At 27.8% G+C, this 22,317-nt stretch overlaps 1 protein-coding gene across 1 annotated transcript in view; it reads right to left on the bottom strand.

Annotated features, from left to right (window-relative positions):
• Nucleotides 1-5,310: 5,310 nt before the first annotated feature.
• The window catches only part of LOC133292615 (uncharacterized), a 21,293-nt gene continuing 4,286 nt past the window's right edge, over nt 5,311-22,317 (bottom strand). The window contains exon 2 of the mRNA XM_061491038.1: nt 5,311-5,766. Coding sequence (XP_061347022.1) covers nt 5,311-5,766 — 456 coding nt within the window. The remainder of the gene's footprint in view (nt 5,767-22,317) is intronic.

The raw sequence follows: 22,317 nt of genomic DNA, 5'->3' as shown, positions 1-22,317 counted from the left end.
TTTCAATGAGTTATGAACGTCACATATAATTAATTCTTTAACGAGATTCATGAGTTCATAAATTTTTACCTCGATGTTTGAACTTTTACCTGAATTATCCAATTAATTTTTTTCTTCTAAAAATTAAGTTTTTATGACATCCTAGCTTAGCATTCAAATTATTATGAATTGATTTTTACTATAGTTATTGCTCAAGGTTGTTGCTATATTTTTAGTGAAGAGGTTATTAGAGATATAGAAATATGACAATAGAAATAACTAAATGTTAATTAAATTTAATATAAACATTTAATTTTGATTTAATTATTGTATTAAATCATGGAAAAGCAAGAAATTAATACTTTACCTTGTGATAGTAAAAAATTTAAAATTTTAATAAAAAAGATATAAGTAAAGATAAAAAACTTATTCAAACATAATGATTTATGGAATATGAGATTATGATTATCTTTTCTCGTATCTACTTTACATATTCTTCAAGCACCAGATGGATTATAATTTCAAGATGAGAGAGAGAGAAAGTCAGTTGGAATTATAACTAACGGTATTGGAGAAAAATAGATAAAGTAGATATAAAAAAGATAGAATATCATATCCCATGATTTATATTTTTAATTTAAATCAACAAATCAATCGAATTAAATTAAGGGTTTGATGATTGTCATTTTAAATGACATAAGTTATGTCATTTTAGGAGAGAGATAGACATAGAAAAATGAAAATCATGGAGAGAGAAAGTGGATGGTTTTTTTTTTAATTTAAAATTTAAATAAAAAAATTTATGTGTCTATCAGAGTGTTATGTCATTTAAAATGACAAACACTTTTTCCTTAAATTAATCCGTAAATAATCCGATCAATAACCCTATGAAAATTTGGTTATCAGGGCTTTACTGTGTGGAGATTAAAAACTTTGTATGCCATACTAACTAGGGGTGTGCAAAAAAACTGGTTCACTTGCCCTGCCCTTGATCCGACCTTGACCCAACCCATAAATACCCATATTTTTTGAACTGGTTTAAATACTGATCCATTTTTATTTGGGTCAGTTTTAGACCTGACTCGTTTTAATATTGACCCATACCCATTATGTGAAAAAAAATAAATCACAATTACATTAAAGAAAAGTTTTAACGTAAAACAATTACGTCAAAATTTTTTATGGAAAATATTTTCATAAAAATATTCGCAAAAATTTTTGACGAAAAATATTTTCATCAAAATTTGTGACTAAAAACATATCGGGAAAAAAATTTGACGGAATATTTTTTTTGTCAAATTTTTTTACGGAATCTAAATTTCGTCAAAATATCTCACAAAAAAATATATTCATAAAAACTTTCGACGAAACACATTTTCATCGAAATTCTTTGATGGAAAAAAATTTCATCAAAATTCTTTACAGATTTCAAATTTCGGCGAAAGTTTTCGACGGAAACATTTTCGTTAAACTTTTTGACAAAAAAAAATTTCGTCGAAATTTTTAGCGAAACACATCTCTAAAAAAAAATTTCGATTAAATATTTTCGTCAAGTTTTTTGATAAAGAATATATCCATCCAAATTTTCAACGGAACACATTTCTGTAAAAAAAATTCGTAAAATTTTTTGACAAAAATATTTCGATAAGAAATTTTGAACGAAAAAATATTTTGTCTAAATTCTTTAGAGAATCTAAATTTCGTCGAAAGTTTCAAATGAAACATTTTCCTCAAAACAATTTCCATTAAAAATTTCGACGAAACATATTTCTATCAAAAAATTTCATTAAAATTCTTTACAGATTTCAAATTTCGGCGAAAGTTTTTGACGGAAATATTTTCGTCATCAAAAAATTTCGACGGCAAAAAATTTCATCAAAATTCTTTACAGATTTCAAATTTTGGCGAAAGTTTTCGACGGAAACATTTTCGTCATCAAAAAATTTTGACGGCAAAAAATTTCATCAAAATTCTTTACAGATTTCTAATTTCCCCGAAAATTTTCGACGGAAATATTTTCTTCATCAAAAATTTTTGACGGTAAAAAATTTCATCAAAATTCTTAACAGATTTCAAATTTTGGCGAAAGTTTTCGACGGAAACATTTTCGTTATCAAAAAATTTTGACGAAAAAAAATTTCGACGGCAAAAAAATTCATCAAAATTCTTTACAGATTTCAAATTTCGGCAAAAGTTTTCGACGAAAAAATTTTCGTTAAATTTTTTGACAAAAAAAATTTCGTCGAAATTTTTAGCGAAACACATTTCCATCGAAAATTTTCAACTAAATATTTTCGTAAAAAATTTCCATCAAAATTTTCAACGAAACACATTTCTATAAATAAATTCTGTAATTTTTTTTGACAAAAAAAACATTTTGACGAAAAAAATCTTCTGTCAAAATTCTTTAGAGAATCTAAATTTCATCGAAAGTTTCAAATGAAACATTTCCCTCGAAATAATTTTCGTCAAGACACATTCCCATCGAAATTTTGAACGAAAAACATTCCGTCAAATTTTTTGACAAATTTTTTTTTCGTTTAAAACATTTGATGGAAGAAATCATTTTCGTCAAAACTGTTGACCGAAACTAAATTTCAATAGAAATTTTTTTTTTGTAAAAATTTCGACGAAAAAATAATTTTGTGACGAAATTTTCGTCTTTTGCAACGTAAAAATTGCGACAAAATTTTGTGAGAAAACCAAGTCAAAAACGGGTCAGGTCAGATTTGACCCAGTTCAGAAACCAAGTCAGACTCACTTCAGTAACAAATCAGGTCAGATCCAAACTGGTTCTGAACTAGTTCAACAAAATCTAATCCAAGTCAGACCTGACTTGGATCAAATTAAAGCGGGTCGGGTCAAAATACCTGACCTATAAAAACCAAGTTTGGTCGAGTCGGAAAAACACCTGACCCGACCTGACCCATGCACAACCCTAATACTAACCAATCAGCCCAACCCGTTTTGTGCTTATGGGCTTCCATGCGGATCAACTTGAACTGACCCATTCACATTGCTGAAATCATTTTGGATAGATCTTTCAAGTAAATTCAGGAAATTGATGGGCTAATTGTTATCACTTTTTATCATTTTGCTTTATTAGTTTAACTATTTAAGTGTCATATAGTAAGTTACTTAAAAGATAAAATAGATTTAATCTCCTGAAATGTATGCATTTTTCAAAATATCCTATTACAGCTTTTTTTTATTACTTAACCCTCATAAATTTATGTTTACATTGAAAACATTTAGTTAAGTCAATTAGATCGATCGAACATACAGCATGCACATACTAGTAGGGATGTGTAAAATAATCAAAAATTTAAACCGAACTATAAATCGAACCGCACTTAAAATAACCGATTTTTAAAAATCAGTTTATGAACCGAACCGATTTTTAAAGAACCGGTTCATGAACCGAACTAGTTTTAAAAATCAGTTCAAGAACCGTATTGAGAACCGACCCATTTAATCATATCTGAAAACCTGAACCATATTGAACCGATTATGCTATTCCACTTGTGAAAAATTCAACACGTGTAGATGTTGTCACTGCACTGATTTACAAGTGTGCAGTTTCTGCTTTGGGGTTAACTTTCAAGACAACATCGTTCCGCATTGCTGTTAACCTCGGCAAGAGAATGTTCCTCCACTACATGAGAAGTGCATTGGGAACATGGTTTGGTTCGTGTTTGTATTTAACCCGTTCATTGATAAGAGGGAAACATAACTACATGACTTGGTGAGCAAAATGAAAGAATGGTTATATGAGTTTTGTGAAATATGTGCTAAAAAGTTTGGAGGGAAGGACTTGTCATTCATCTATGAGTATCTAAAACAAGCTACCTCAGCTCCTTCAGAGCTTTGTGATTCTGATGAGGAGAATCAAACTTTACTTTGTTATGGAAGCTGGTGCAAATTCCTAATGTACAAAGTAGATTTTGGGTGGGGGAAACCAGTATGGGTGACAACTAGTGGTTATCCTATGAAAATTGGTTCGAATTATTAAAAAAAAAAAATGGTTCAAAACCAGATTGAAAATGGTTCTGGTTTAAAACTCTTTTAAAACCAGTTAATAATTGGTTTGGATCGAACCGGTTCGATTTTAAAAAAAAAGTTTGGTTCAAAGAACCAAACTAGTTTAAATCAGTTTGGTTCGGTTCTTTAAAAAATCTAGTTTAGGTCGACTCATAGTCATCCCTACATGCCAGACACTCAAGTCTAGTTTTTTTTTTTTTTTTTTTTATCACTTATGCAGTTTAATTTTAACTATGTAGAGGTTAAATTTTGTTTAAATTAACTAAAAAGATAACATTGTTTTCTTTATTATTTATTTGAAGTAAAGTTTTTACTGTGAACAAAATTATAAGATGGTTAGGTGATAACATAAAATTTTCATTGGGGTAAGCTTTCAGAGAGTTCGTGGAGTCAAATGTATAGTTTGTGATCCTCATAGCTGTGAGGTTTTGGTCTTACAATTTTTTGCTTAGAAACATGTCCCTGTGATTTCACACTATTAAGATTTTAGCCCATACAGACCAATACCTTAACAAGTTAAATTACAAGGACCGATTCATCATGAGAAATAAGAATTATTTACTTTCAATGAAACAAATTATATAGAGTAAAATTTAAATAATTAAAAAATAGGACTTGATATTCAATGATAAGGACTAAAAAATAAATTAAAAAAATAAGGGAATTAAAGTCCCAAAATATTTTTATAGGGATGAAAACCTAAATTAGTGAAAACTATAGGGAAAAAATTTACTTTTGTACCTAATATCAAATTAATTCAAATTAAAGGTAATCTAAACCTGAAATTTAATTCATAATCAATTCAAATATTAGGTAATATAAACCTAATATTTTATTTTAAAAAAGTGAATTAGAAAATATAAATAATAATGATGATAAGTCGTTACTGTTGGCGTGACAGTCTGCTAAATTTTTTTGCCAAGTGTGGCAAAATGGTCACTCTTCCACAATAATGATATCTATGTAGAAGATAATAAAGGAAAATAGTAAAGTAATGTTCAATTGGAACCTTATACATACGATGTTGTATATGATTCATGCATGATTATTTGAGAATTTATTTATATTGGTGTGCATCCTTAGTCTAATGGCCTAGGATGTAGTAATCTGATGTGTTATTAAGTTTGAGTGATCAAGCGAGGCATAAAGAAATATGTTTATTCTGCATTCAGAATAACAAAAATAATTCAGACCATTCATAATAATCCCTTATTTTTATTCTGCATGATTAGATAACTTCATACATATATCATCTACAAAGGCATTGGAGACTCAATGCTGACTGTATCGTTATCTTTCACAAGTAAGGAGCGACTGAAGTAATGGACCAGCATCCTTCACTGCCTGTTCCAGTTGACCCCTTTGAGGCAATGCTCTTCCTTTTGCAAGAGATTCAATAACACTAGTGGCAGGATCAGGCTTTGGCTCTTCAGAAGGGACCATCATATGCGGATTGATATAAACATTAACGTTGTTATTGTAGTCAACTTCAATGATATTATTATTGTTTGACAACTCTCGAGTAGAAATAGAGGAATCAATTCGAACTGGGAAATCATCATGTGACTGTGAGGCTTGAGTAGTAGGCAACATGATCTTGTTCATTAGTTCCTGCAGCTGAGATCTTGCTTCATCCCTCTCCTCATATACAATATTCAGCACATTGAACAGTTCCATGTTCGCATTCTTCTGAATTTCAAGTTCATGTGTCACATCTGCAAGCTTCTTCCTCAACTCGATTGCACTCTGGAAAATCAAACAACTATGTTATTCTGAAATTTGAAAATTTTGTGCTTATAAGGAATCAAGGAATTACCGCTTCTAAATGCAGTCATATATATATAAACTGATCATTTATTTGCAATACACGTAAAGTCATAGAACACATATAATAAATTAAAAAAACACTTTCAAAGCAAAAAGATGTAATTTTTGTTAGAAAAAACTAATCCAAACAGCATCTATACAACTTATGTAGCACCGATACGACACGCAACACGTGACACGACACGACACTCCGACACGTCAATCCTAAAAAATTATGGATTTCGACACGTTGGGACACGTTTTAATATTAAATAATATTTTTAATTTATATAGTGTCTATTTCATTTAATATTTAATAATTTAACAAAAAAATAAAACTAAATAATAATACCCATCAACATGTTATAAAGATGGAAGCTTTAATAAAAAAATAAGAACTGGGATGAGAGAGATATAATATCAGATAGAGAGATCAAATCATATTAGAGAGAGATCAGAGAGAAGAAGATACAACAAGAGCGTGATAAGAATTGACAACAATAATGCTGAGATGATCTCTTATCTACTTAAGGGGAAAAAAGACAAAAAGATAAAATTGATATGATCAGGTGGAAGCTTTATTAATATATTTTAACTTTTAAAAAAACTAAATTTTTTTAAAAAAAATTTAAAAAAAATTTAAAAAAAATTTACGAAAATGTCATTTGACCGTGTCGGACACGGTCAAATTCGCGTGTCGGAATAGTCAACGTGTCGGAAAAAGTCAACCGCGTGTCCGACATCGTGTCGAAACGTGTCGCCATGTCGAAGCGCGTCGGACCCGACTCTTCCTATTTTTAGAAGTGTCCGTGCTTCCTTGTATACAACCTTAACGATAGTAATCCAAACAGCATCTATACAGAAGATCATGCAGAGATTCCCAAAGGCATGAGTCAGTCATTACTCATTACATATATAATACATGCATCAGATTCAATAATGTTTCAAAGTTTGGAAGATCAAATCAGTCCCAAACAAAACCCTAGGGGGAAATTAGACGGGCTGTTTTAATTGAAAAATTCTCTCATATCTCAAAATTAAATAAAAATCATAGTTTTTTTTAACAAAAAATAGCAATGAGATGGGTAAATGGAACCAAGAATCAAGCCAATATTCTTGAAGAGTAAAAGGTCACATTAAGTTCTCTTTAAGAAAAAATTAGTATCATTTATAAGTAATAATTGTCCAAAATTTAATATAACGGAAGACAAATTAGGGGGAAATGGGGGAAAAACAATGAAATATGGGAACCCAGTTGAAGTACCAAAAATGACATCGGGCCCTGGAAATTCATGCAAAGGAAATAACTTTGACATCAAATGATGATAGTTCAGTTGACGAATGAGAGGGGATGAGAGCATGTGTTTGATCATCTCCAGTACCATCTTTAGGATGGATTTAAAATCATAATCCTAGATCTGCCCCAAACAGGATTAGCTCCTGTGGAGCCTGTGATTTATACAAAAAAAAAAAAAAAAGTAAATATCTTTGACTCTTTTCACACCATCTCATTCATACAGAGGGTCAAATCAACTATCTAGAAGAGAAACGCATCAAGAAAAAATAGTATCTATGATGACAATCACTTTAATATAGAAAATTTTACAACTTTGGCATGAAAACAATTAAAGCATGTGTATTAAATGTACACACAAATTAGCAGCCATTTTCCGAGATAAAAAGCAATATAGAAGAATCGATTATGAGTAAAAGAAATGAATGGAGAAGAAGGCAATGAATCGGCTGGTGTATTAAACCGACCAACTTAATTCTAGTATGAGCGAAAAGATGCAGGCAATAACCCACCAACTGGTACATGTTGAACACTGAATCCATGCCTTCCACACTTTTCACCTACGTACTATTGTAAAAAGCAAAGGAAGAAAAGATTAATAGAGTGATTATCAATCTAAGTTTTGGCTAGGGTGATTAAACAACCGGGTACCACCTGTTATTTATAGAAAAAATGAAATACGGAAAGAAAGTGTGGTAAGGCATGGTCTGATATCAAAAATCCAGAGAACCCAAGCCCATATAAACGAAAATCAAGCAATTCGAAAATCTTCCTAATTTGGTGTTCCCGTTTGAAAATCCTTGAAATCATCCCACCCTTCTAATTTCTATCATTTATGTCTTTTAGGTCAACCATTTCATTTGTGTCCCTTCTAACATTCATGTATTTGTACATCTCCTCAAGTGATCACCATTTTTTTTTTTTATTTTGAAATAGTGATCACCGTATGTAAAATAAATCATGTCGAGTTAATCTGGTTCAATGACCAGCTGGTCTTCTTACCCGTTTTGCTAAAAATGAATCTACATGATTACCTCTAACTAAAGAAAAAAAATACCATGATTAGGATTATGAAATAATATTAGTGATGCAAAATAGGGCACAATGTTAAAGAATCAGCACCAAATCATATAAAAGCCTGTTTTGAGATTTAAAATTTAGACGTGTTTGTAGCTTGATCTATTGTCAATATTTTTATTTTATTTATTTTTTTAAAAAAACTTTCCTTTAGTTATTATCATTGACTTAATTTTAATTATTTTCCTTTCTTAAACATATTTAATTTTGATTGGAGTGTAATTAATTACTTTTTTTTTTACAAACACATTCTTTTTAATAGTGTTTGATTTTGATTGAATTGTTTTTTTTTTTTTTTTTGAAAACAGGATGAAATAAAACAAAATCTAAAACATATTACAAACTGCATGTGACGTGGTGTAGCCATTTAATAACTTCTTTATTGCAAACTTAATAGATAAGAAAAATATATACGAACTTAACTATTTTGTTAAAAAATAATCATTAAAAAACAAAAATATTTTGTAAAAAATGCAAATATTTTGTGTATAAATAGGATATGTGTTATTGGGTTTTTTCATTTGGTAATGAGCTCATGTGCACATATTTCTTCTCTTATCTGTCTCTTTATCTTCTTCATCTTCTCAAATTGTTGTTCTATTACATGAACATGTAATATTTTTATTTCTTTTGCAGCTTTGTTGTAGAACAAAGTTGACGGGATGATTTGGAATCACTGGAATATATGCTCTTTGGGCACCATCTCAAAATTTAACACTGTAAAAATTTTTCATTTTTCTTAAAGTCCTTCTATTTTCTATCTTTAATGTCTGCAAAAGACATTAAATGAGCTGTCTGCCACCAAAAAGTTTCCAAAAGTTTTCCCACCATTACAAAGTTAAAAATTCAAAATTCAAATTTAAACATAAATTTGAAATTTAAAAAAGTTGAGTTATTATTAATTTGGAAATTCCAATGTAAAAAGAAATGCGATATTAAATGAGTTATCTGCCACAAAAATTTGCTCACATAATTTTCCATTTAATTTATTTCCAAATTTCAAATTTATTTTACAATATTTATTTTATGCCGCATTAATAGCGCTAACAATTACACATGCAAAAAATAGTGGGATATACAACAAAAGTAACAGGTCTTTTTTACTCATAATATACAACAAAAGAAAAGTAGTGAGACATTAAATGAGTTATCTGCCACTAGAAATTTTCCAAAAGTTTTTGTACCATTACAAAGTTAAAAATTCAAAATTTAAATTTAAACATAAATTCAAAATTTAAAAGAATTGAGTTATTATTAATTTGAAAATTCCAATGTAGAAAGCAGTGAGACATTGAATGTGTTGTTTGCCATCATAAATTGTTCACTTAAATTTCCATTTATTTTATTTAGATTTATAGATTAAATTTTATATTTTTTTAATTTCAACTATTTACTAAAGGAGGAAAGTTTTCAAATGACATGTAGTGTGAACATATATAGATAATAAATTTAAATTTAATATAAAATATAAATGATATGAAAAAATATTTAAAATTTTAAAAATATGTGTATAGTTGTTAAAAATATATTAAATTTAAATGCAAAAAATAAATAAGAAATGACATATTTATACTATAAAAGAAAATAAAAAAATTTAACTTAAAAAAGTAATACAAAAAGAGACAAAAATTTGAACAAGTATTTTTTAAAAAAATCAATTAACATAAATATTTTAAATATATATATATGTATATCTAATCTAAAAATTACAAATTAAAAGATAAAAAATTAATTTTTTGAATAATATGTATAGTAAATAAAAAATTTACATCTATCATTCTGTAAAAAAAAATTATAAAAATTTAATAACGATAAAAATGAATGACCATTTAGAGACCAATGACTATCCAATTCCTGCATCGTAAAAAGATGTTTGTCATTAAGTATTTTACAGACTATTTTAATGTTTCTTATTACTTTTCGAATGGAAAATTGTTAAGCCTATTAATAATATTATTTATTATATCTATGGGATGAGGGAACATTTAATGTGTATAATTCAAACTTTTTAAATTTAAATTTTGAACTTGATAGGTGATAAAAGAGTATAAAGCAAAAATTAGAATTATCAAAAATTGGAATTTGATTAAACAGAGTATAAAGAAAATAAATGATTACACATGTAAAATAGTTAATTTATAATAAAAATTTAAGGTGCTAAAATTAAAATTTAATAAACCTTAGTATAAAGGAAATAAATTTAGAATATACTACCTATTTAATCTTACGTTATAATATATATTATATATGCGTGTAAGCGCGCGTTTAATATTTTATAATATATAAAATCATAAAACATGTGTCAATCACCTGATATGATACTATTTTATGAAAAAATAAAATAAAATTTAAGCTAAAAGTGTGTTAGCACACTTGATATCAAGTTAGAATACCAAATTTTAATAATGATTTGAATTCTTCAATTTATCTTTTTTTTAATGTGTAATAGAGATTTTTTTCTTTCAACAAAATTTTGTTTGCTAAAAAAAAAAAAATTATTGTATTATAAAACAGGTCCTAACAATGACCGTGTTTCTAATATATATATAGGGATAGGATATTGTGACACCCATGTTATGTTACACCCATGTGACACCGAGTCAATCTCACCGTTAGATCGCTTATGTTGATCCAACGGTTATATTTATTTCCATCTTTGTATGGTCATGATTTCTCAAATTTAATATTTTATATTTAATTTTACCTTTGTATGGTTATGATTTCCCATATTTAATGCTTTCACTTTAAATTTGGAAAATCATGACCATACAAAGATGGAAATAAATATTACCGTTGGATCAACATAAGCGATCTAACGGTGAGATTGACTGGGTGTCACATGAGTGTAACATAACTTGAGTGTCACAATATCCTATCCCATATATATATATATATATATATATATATATATATATATATATATATATATATATATATTCTAATTGTTTTTACTTATATAATAACATATTTGATTATATTAAATGCAATTCAATTCAATTCACCAAACATTCGATTTAGTAGAATAATTTTTGTGTATCAACTCATATTTGTTCAATATATTTTTGTTATAAATATAAAAAAATGCACAATGAAAACAAAAGAATTTAAATTTTTATTTTAAATAAAAAATAAAAAATGACATTTTTCATTCTATAAAAAATAAATAAAATTTTGTAAACTGGGCTTGGCCCGAAGGGCCTGCACGCCCCGTCTGCCAACACATTTTTATAATTAAATTAGAATTTTACTATTCTTCTCTTATAATTAAATTCATAAATTTGATTTTAATTTTTGTAAATACAAATTTGTAAAATTTCAAATACTAACGAGACAAATCCTTGCAAAAAATAATTATTTATTATTAATTTGTAAATCTGATTGTAATAAATGAAAGTTCATCTCTAAGATAAAATATAAAAACCTAGACGCAACTATAAGAGTCCTTTTTTTGAATAAATATAAAAACATATTACGTGCTGATAGTTAGAGGTGGCAAATTGGATTCAGCCCAGAGGGCTGGCCCACTAACACAATTGTATAATTAAATTAAAATTCAACTATTCTTCTTTTATAATTGAATTCCTAAATATGAATTTAATTTTTGTAAATACAAATTGGTAAAATTTCAAATACTAACGATACAAATCCTTGCAAAAAATAATTATTTATTATTATTTTGTAAATCTGATTGTAATAAAAGAAAGTCCATCTCTAAGATAAAATATAAAAATCTAAATGCAACTATAAGGACCTTTTTTTGTGGATAAGTACAAAAATCTATTACATGCTGATAGTTAGAGGTGGCAAACTGGGTTCGTGTAACACCCTGTATATATCTGGTAATGTTATCATATCATGGTATTAAGTTGCTCTTAACTAAAAATGTGGAATATCTTTTTTTTTTCAATTATGACGTCATTGTCATTACCAACTTGCTTAATTAATCAATTAAATAAAATCATGCCCGTAATGTAAATTGCAAAAGACAGCTTACTGAAATATCTCATTAATTAAAATAACAGATATAAGTCTCTAGTCACGGAACTACAACACGTAGACCGAACAACCTACTAAGTTATACAACTCAACTCAAGGTACTAACATAAAGTGGCATGGACAAACCCCATGCTCACCCAAATAAGGCACAAGCCCAACAGAAGTCTCAACATCAACAACATAATAAAAGAAACTAAAAACATAACATCAGCAGAATATCCAGCATCCAACATGTCAGCATAATAAATAGCAATATCATCAACTAAACTCTGTCCTCCTGCCGCCAGAGGCATCAGCCTCCATACTACCTGAACCTGAAATAAGTGCCCCAAACGTGGGGTGAGATCTCTAAACAAGAAATCTCAGTAAGACAAGGGGTCCTCAAGGATCTTCCACCCCAAGCTCACTGACATGTGCAATATAAGTTCCAAAACAGTTTAACAATATCATTTCTAAAATAGTGCAATACAACAGATAATCATGTCATGTGTGTCAATACAATAATCTACTGGCCAGAGAAATGTAGGAATACGTCTATTACCCACACAGTACGCGCCCTGCCGTACCTACCCTTAGGATACCATCCCCTCGGGTGAACACCACATACATATCATAAGCCATTACACAATATAAGCTCAAAAGCATTTCAATATATCAAAGCATGTAACACAGCATGCATATAACCATACCCTCATGGGATATGGTGGAACCACAACATGGCTAAACCGAGGACACGAAAGCTTATCTCTTAAGTTAACTATCCAATCCAAGAGTCCACACAAGCTCACAGCCCAAACACAGCAGTATCACAATCTGTTATGGACCAATTAACATATTAATAACATGCTCCACAAGCATACAACATTAAGACAACGCCTTCTCTTACGTTCTACGTCTTTAGGCTTCTCGCAAAGCCATAAGCCCTTAATCACTTGATTCTGACTTAGTTCAATTATTACAGAAGTTCAACTTCCTCAAACTAGGGTCCACAACCCCCAATAGCCTACTGTATGAACAGTGCAGCTACTGTTCTTCGAAATCCCAGAATATCTGGATATTTGTCGGGGGCATATCCGGATATCAATATCCGGATATCACAGAACCCCATATCCGGATATCTATATTCGGATATCACTGAACTACATATCCGGATATCAATATCCGAATATCACAGAACACATATCCAGATATTCATATCCGGATATTTCGCGACAGAATGCAGTTCTACATTTTCGCGAAGATATCATCCAAAGGTTCCTCTTTTACCAATCACAAAAGCCTAAACATGTATTTCTAGGTGTGTTTGACATTACCCAACGTTAAGTTAACAACTTTAACTCCTTACATGCATCAAGGTTCCATTTTTAAGCATTAAACTCAAGTACAAGAGTGATGATCATACCACAAGCTCAAAACAGAGCAAGGAGGTGCTTTTGGAGCTCACAAGTCAGCCTCAAGGTTCTGCCTTCAATAGAAAACGAAAATGGTACTCAACAAGGTTCTCTCCTTCACAAGAAAGCTACTTGGAGCTTCCACAACTCAAGAACAAAGCTCCATCAACTCAAGACCAAGAACTCAGCCCACTCATCAACCAAACAGTGGCTGGAAACTCAGAAAAGGCCCCCTCTCACCCTCACAATGTGGCTCTCAAGTGTTTAGAAGAAGAGGAAGAGAAGAATCAATGCAAAAGGTGACAACTTGGCTCAAGAAATGGTGAAGAAGGCCAATGGAACAGCAACAATTGATCAGCCTCTCCACAAGTCACGTAGGAATGCAAGGTGTCTAGGGTTTTGGGCCCAAAAGTTGTATCTATAGCTCACTTAAGTGAAAACACACAGTATTAACAATAATAGCTACGCTTAGCATTTTAATCCCAAATTCGGAATTCTGAACCTACTCAATTTTACAAGATTTATCATATTTTTATTATATTTTTCGGAGCATCTTTCCAGTACGCGCTTTTCCCATAGCCAGTATCAGTTCTGGCACCAGTTCTCGTTATTTTAGCTTGAATTTTGTTTTACAAGTCCTATATATTATTATAGTAATATTCATGAACTTATTATAATTTTATGGGATACTTTATCGCTACGCATTTATACCGACTAGCAGAACCGGTATCTGCACTTTTAGTCAGAAAAACGACTTTTAGCATTCTTAATCATTTACTACATTTATTTAAACCTCGTGATAATTATAAGGGTCAATTATGGAATTATTTCCTAATTTCACATAATTAATTAATTAATTTCCTTAATTAACGGTGCGGGTTCTTACAGGTTCGGCCCAAAGAGCCGGCCCACCAACTTATTTTTATAATTAAATTATAATTTCATACTTCTTCTTTTATAATTATATTCATAAATTTGATTTCAAATTTTGTAAATACAAATTTGTAAAATTCAAAATACTAAGGACACCAATCCCTGCAAAAAAATAATTATTTACATAAAATGCTGATAGTTAAAGGTGGAAAACTGGGCTTGTCCCGGAGGGCCTGCTCGACCCGCCTGCCAACACATTTTTATAATTAAATTAAAATTTCATCTTTCTTCTTTTATAATTAAATTCCTAAATCTGATTTTAATTTTTGTAAATAAATTTGTAAAATTTCAGATACTAACGACACAAATTCTTGTAAAAATTAATTATTTATTATTATTTTGTAAATTTGACTGTAATAAATGAAAGTTCATCTCTGAAAAATACTGAAAGAAATCGAGTCAAACTTTGTAATTTTTGAATGACCATAAGACAAGTTAAAATATAGCGATATATTTTGGAATGATCACAAGACAAGCTTAAGTGTAGCGATATATTTTGGAATGACCACAGGATAAATATAGAAATCCATTACATACTGATATAAAATGCTAATAGTTAGAAGTGGTAAAATGGGCTCGACCCAGAGGACCGCCCACCACGCCAAACAAACCGATTTTTTTCCCTTTAAATCGCACGGGTGAAATCAACACCAAATCATATAAAAGCCTCTTTTGGGATTTAAAATTTGAGTTTGGTGTTTGTCATTTTAAATGACATAAGTTATGTTATTTTAGGAGAGAGATAAACACATAAAAGTGAAAATCATGTGAGAGAGAAAGTTAGTGGTTTTTTTATTTTAAAATTTAAATAAAATAATTATGTGTCTATCTCTCTCTTAAAATGACATAATTTTATGTCATTTAAAATGATAAATATTTTTCCCTTAAAATTTAGACGTGTTTGTAGCTTGATCCATTGTCAATATTTTTATTTTAATTATCTTTTAAAAAAACTTTCCTTTAGTTATTATCATTGATTTAATTTTAATTATTTTCCTTTCTTATACATATTTAATTTTGATTGGAGTGTAATTAATTACTTACTTTTTTTTACAAACATGTTCTTTTTAAGAGTGTTTGATTTTGATTGAATTGTTTTTTTTTTTTTTTTAGAAACAGGATGAAATAAAACAAAACCTAAAACATATTACAAACTGTGACGTGGTGTAGCCATTTAATAACTCCTTTATTGCAAACTTATTAGATAAGAAAAATATATACGAACTTAACCAATGGATTGTTGACTTTTAGGATTGAGGACGTTTTTAATGTCTGTATTAAATTTTAAATTAATAATTTATATCTTATGTATTTGTTTCATTTACAGTACTGTACGACAAATCAATTTACTCACTCGGTCAACATTTCATTCTTGACAAATTTACGACTTTATACCAGAATTTTTTTTATAATTATATTATCAATTTTTATCAAAATTAATGATTGAGAAAAAAAAGCTAAACTAAAAAAAGGTGAGCTTCCATATTTCCTTAACTAATAAAATCAAAATAAAATGAGTTCATAAGTTATAAAAAATATTTTAAATTTGAATATTTATTTACAACTTCACATATCTAATTTTAGGGGTAAGTTGCACCGACTGGAATGTATGGTCCAATCACTCTACATTAATATGAACAAATGTAATAAATAATAATAATTATATCATAATTAATATTACAATAAATAATTATCCAACCAATCTATTATTTTGGAAATTTTCATTTAGTTTTTTTAGTCAACTAATAATATTATAACGTGATAAATAATTCTTAGGAGTAATTTTTGGAATCTCTGCAAATTCAAAAATTATAAATAAGCTTTGGCCAGGGTGATTAAACAACTGGGTACCACCTGTTATTTATAGAGAAAATGGAATACGGAAAGAAAGTGTGGTAAGGCATGAGAACCAAGTACATATAAACGAAAATCAAGCAATTCGAAAATCTTCCTAATTTGGTGTTCCCGTTTGAAAATCCCTGAAATCATCCCACCTTTTAGATTTTCCTTTTTAATTTCTATCATTTATGTCTTTTAGGTCAACCATTTCATTTGTGTCCCTTCTAACATTCATGTATTTGTACATCCCCTCAAGTGATCACAATTTTATCATTTTTTTTTTGAAATAGTGATAACTATTTAAAATAAATAATGTGGACTCAACGTGGTTCAATGACAAGATGGTCTTCCAATCCGTTTTGATAAAAATAAAGAAATCGAATGATCACCATTTTGAGAGTTTTTCTCCTGTACCCAACGTCCTAGATTTTCGTTTCTAATTTCTATCATTTATGTCTTTTAGGTCAACCATTTCATTTGTGTCCCTTCTATAGTCCCTCGAGTGATCACTATTTTTTTTATTTTTTTTTTGAAATAGTAATCACCGTATGTAAAATAAATCATGTTGAGTTAATGTGGTTCAATGACCAGCTGGTCTTCTTACCCATTTTGCTAAAAATGAATCTACATGATTACCTCTAACTAAAGAAATAGCGCACAATGTTAAAGAATCAGCACCAAATCATATAAAAGCCTGTTTTGGGATTTAAAATTTAGACGTGTTTGTAGCTTGATCCATTGTCAATATTTTTATTTTATTTATTTTTTTAAAAAAACTTTCCTTTAGTCATTATCATTGACTTAATTTTAATTATTTTCCTTTTGTAAACATATTTAATTTTGATTGGAGTGTAATTAATTACTTTTTTTTTTACAAACACATTCTTTTTAAGAGTGTTTGATTTTGATTGAATTGTTTTTTTTCCAAATAAAACAAAACCTAAAACATATTACAAACTGTGACGTGGTGTAGCCATTTAATAACTTCTTTATTGCAAACTTAATAGATAAGAAAAATATATACGAACTTAACTATTTTGTTAAAAAATAATCATTAAAAAAATGCAAATATTTTGTAAAAAATGCAAATATTTTGTGTATAAATAGGATATGTATTATTGGGTTTTTTCATTTGGTAATGAGCTCTTGTGCATATATTTCTTCTCTTACCTGTCTCTTTATCTTCTTCATCTTCTCAAATTGTTGTTCTATTACATGAACATGTAATATTTTTATTTTTTTTGCAACTTTGTTGTAGAACAAAGTTGACGGGATGATTTGGAATCACTGAAATATATGCTCTTTGGACACCATCTCCAAATTCAACACAGTAAAAATTTTTCCTTTATCTTGAAGTCCTTCTATTTTCTATCTTTAATGTCTGCAAACATTAAATGAGCTACTGCCACCAAAAATTTTCCAAAAGTTTTCCCACCATTACAAAGTTAAAAATTCAAATTCAAAATTCGAATTTAAACGTAAATTCAAAATTTAAAAGAGTTGAGTTATTATTAATTTGGAAATTCCAACGTAGAAAGAAATGCGAAATTAAATGAGTTATCTGTCACAGAAAATTGTTCACATAATTTTCCATTTAATTTATTTTCAAATTTCAAATTTATTTTACAATATAAATAATTTTATTATTTTACAATGTTTTTTTTTATGCAGCATTAATAGGGCTAACAATTACCCATGCAAAAAATAGTACCAAAAATTGTTCACATAATTTTCCATTTAATTTATTTTCAAATTTCAAATTTATTTTACAATATAAATAATTTTGTTATTTTACAATGTTTTTTTTATGCAGCATTAATAGGGCTAACAATTACCCATGCAAAAAATAGTGGGATATACAACAAAAGAAACAGGTCTTTTTTACTCATAATATACAACAAGAGAAAAGTAGTGGGACATTAAATGAGTTGTCTGCCACTAGAAATTTTCCAAAAGTTTTTCTACCATTACAAAGTTAAAAATTCAAATTTAAACATAAATTCGAAATTTAAAAGAATTGAGTTATTAATAATTTGGAAATTCTAATGTAGAAAGCAGTGTGACATTGAATGTGTTGTCTGCCATCACAAATTATTCACTTAAATTTACATTTATTTTACTTTTATTTATAGATTAAATTTTATACTTTTTTAATTTCAACTATTTACTAAAGGAGGAAAGTTTTCAAATGACATGTAGTGTGAACATATATATAGATAATAAATTTAATATAAAATATAAATGAAATGAAAAAATATTTAAAATTTTAAAAATATGTGTATAGTTGTTAAAAAATATTAAATTTAAATGCAAAAAACAAATAAGAAATGACATATTTATACTATAAAAGAAAATAAAAAAAAAAAATTAACTTAAAAAATTAATACAAAAAGAGACAAAAATTCGAACAAGTATTTAAAAAAAAAATTAACATAAATATTTTAATTATATATATGTATATCTAATCTAAAACTTACAAATTAAAAGATAAAAAATTAATTTTTTGAATAATATGTATAGTTAATAAAAAAATTACATCTATCATTGTGTAAAAAAAGTATATATAAAAATTTAATCACTATAAAAATGAATGACCATTTAGTGAACAATGACTATCCAACTCTTGCATCGTAAAAAGATGTTTGTCATTAATTATTTTACAGACTATTTTAATGTTTCTCATTACTTTTTGCATGAAAAATTGTTAAGCCTATTAATAATATTATTTATTATATCTATTGGGGTGAGGGAATATTTAATGTTTATAATTCAAACGTTTTAAATTTAAATTTTGAACTTGATAGGTGATAAAAGAGTATAAAGCAAAAATTAGAATTATCAAAAATTAGAATTTGATTAAACAGAGTACAAAGAAAATAAATGATTACACATGTAAAATAGTTAATTTATAATAAAAATTTAAGGTGCTAAAATTAAAATTTAATAAACCTAAGTATAAAGGAAATAAACTTAGAATATACTACTTATTTAATCTTACGTTATAATATATATATTATATATGTGTGTGAGCGCGCGTTTAATATTTTATAATATATAAAATCATAAAACATGTGTCAATCACCTGATATCATACTATTTTATGAAAAAATAAAATAAAATTTAAGCTCAAAGTGTGTTAGCACACTTGATATCAAGTTAGAATACCAAATTTTAATAATGATTTGAATTCTTTAATTTATCTTTTTTTAATGTGTAATAGAGTTTTTTTTTTCTTTCAACAACATTTTGTTTGCTAAAATAAATAAATTATTGTATTATAAAACAGGTCCTAACAATGATCGTGTTTCTAATATATATATATATATATATAGATAGATAGATAGATATATTCTAATCGTTTTTACTTAAATAATAACATATTTGATTATATTAAATGCAATTCAATTCAATTCACCAAACATTCGATTTAGTATAATATTTTTTTGTATCAACTCATATTTGTTCATTATATTTTTGTTATAAATATAAAAAAATATGCACAATGAAAACAAAAGAATTTAAATTTTTATTTTAAATAAAAAATGACATTTATCATTCTGCAAAAAATAAATAAAATTTTGTAAACTGGGCTTGGCCCGGAGGGCCTGCACGCCCCGCCTGCCAACACATTTTTATAATTAAATTAGAATTCCATTATTCTTCTTTTATAATTAAATTCATAAATTTGAATTTAATTTTTGTAAATACAAATTTGTAAAATTTCAAATACTAACGTTACAAATCCTTGCAAAAAATATTTATTATTAATTTGTAAATCTGATTGTAATAAATGAAAGTTCATCTCTACGATAAAATATAAAAATCTAGAAACAACTATAAGAGTACCTTTTTTTGAATAAATATAAAAACTATTACGTGCTGATAGTTAGAGGTGGCAAACTGGATTCGGCCCAGAGGGCTGGCCCACTAACACATTTGTATAATTAAATTAAAATTCAACTATTCTTCTTTTATAATTAAATTTCTAAATCTGATTTTAATTTTTGTAAATAAATTTGTAAAATTTCAAGGGATAGGTTATTCTAGCTACCATTTTTTCTGTCTACCTTTGCCTACCACTCTAAAATACTGTTAGATCAGAATCTCAGTAGGAGAGAGAAAGATAAAGATTAGTTAAGATTCTAATCGAGCAGTATTTTAGAGTGGTAGACAAATATAGGCAGAAAAAATAGTAGGTAAAATAACCTATCCCAAATTTCAGATACTAACGACACACAAATTCTTGCAAAAAATAATTACTTATTATTATTTTGTAAATCTGACTGTAATAAATGAAAGTTCATCTTTGGAAAATACTGAAAGAAGCCGAGTCAAACTTTGTAATTTTTGAATGACCACAAGACAAGCTAAAGTATAACGATATATTTTGGAATGACCACAAGACAAGCTTAAGTGTAGCGATATATTTTGGAATGACCACAGGATAAATATAGAAATCTATTACATACTGATATAAAATGCTAATAGTTAGAAGTGACAAAATGGGCTCGGTCCAGAGGACTGCCCACCACACCAAAAAAACCAATTTTTTCCCTTTAAATCGCACGGGTAATACACTAGTTGTTAAAGAATCAACACCAAATCATGTAAAAGCCTCTTTTGGGATTTAAAATTTTAGTTTGGTGTTTGTCATTTTAAATGACATAAGTTATGTCATTTTAGGAGAGAGATAGACACAGAATAGTGAAAATCATGGGAGAGAGAAAGTGAGTGGTTTTTTTATTATTTTAAAATTTAAATAAAAAAAATTATGTGTCTATCTCTCTCTTAAAATGACATAATTTTATGTCATTTAAAATGACAAACACTTTTCCCTTAAAATTTAGACGTGTTTGTAGCTTGATCCTTTGTCAATATTTTTTTTTAATTATCTTTTAAAAAAACTTTCCTTTAGTTATTATCATTGATTTAATTTTAATTATTTTCCTTTCGTATACATATTTAATTTTGATTGGAGTGTAACTAATTACTTATTTTTTTTACAAACACGTTCTTTTTTAGAGTGTTTGACTTTGATTGAATTGGGTTTTTTTTTTTTTTTGGAAGCAGGATGAAATAAAACAAAACCTAAAACATATTACAAACTGTGACGTGGTGTAGCCATTTAATAACTCCTTCATTGCAAACTTATTAGATAAGAAAAATATATACAAACTTAACCAATGGATTGTTGACTTTTATGATTGAGGACGTTTTTAATGTCTGTATTAAATTTTAAATTAATAATTTATATCTTATGTATTTGTTTCATTTATAGTACTGTACGACAAATCAATTTACTCACTCAGTCAACATTTCATTCTTGACAAATTTACGACTTTATACCAGAATTTTTTTTATAATTATATTATCAATTTTTATCAAAATTAATGATTGAGAAAAAAAAAACTAAACTAAAAAAAGGTGAGCTTCCATATTTCCTTAACTAATAAAATCAAAATAAAATGAATTCATAAGTTATAAAAAATATTTTAAATTTGAATATTTATTTACAACTTCACATATCTAATTTTAGGGGTAAGTTGCACCGACTGGAATGTATGTCTTTAGATCCACGGCAAAATGATAGATTTAACGCAAGCTTTTTCTTTTCTCTGTTAAAAAATATTTAATTAATTATATTTGAAATTATTTTCCGAAATAATGTAATTGTGCACAAAGAGTGCACAACTGTCACATGGTGTAGCCATGTGAGTTGCACACAAAGCATGCATTACTAAATGGATCATGCAAGTGGCACAATTCTAGTCATATGTCTCGAATTTCATTACCTCTTATATCCTTGTCCAACCACTCCACATTAATATGAATAAATGTAATAAATAATAATAATTATATCATAATTAATATTATAAATAATAATTATCCAACCAATTTATTATTTTGGAAATTTTCATTTAGTTTTTTTAGTCAACTAATAATTAACGTGGTAAATAATTC

Source organism: Gastrolobium bilobum, unplaced genomic scaffold (assembly GCF_033153095.1).
Source record: "Gastrolobium bilobum isolate Gb01-03AN ecotype WA unplaced genomic scaffold, APGP_CSIRO_Gbil_v1 utg2408, whole genome shotgun sequence".
NCBI classification, from domain to species: domain Eukaryota; kingdom Viridiplantae; phylum Streptophyta; class Magnoliopsida; order Fabales; family Fabaceae; genus Gastrolobium; species Gastrolobium bilobum.
This window is presented reverse-complemented; position numbering and strand designations above follow the sequence as displayed.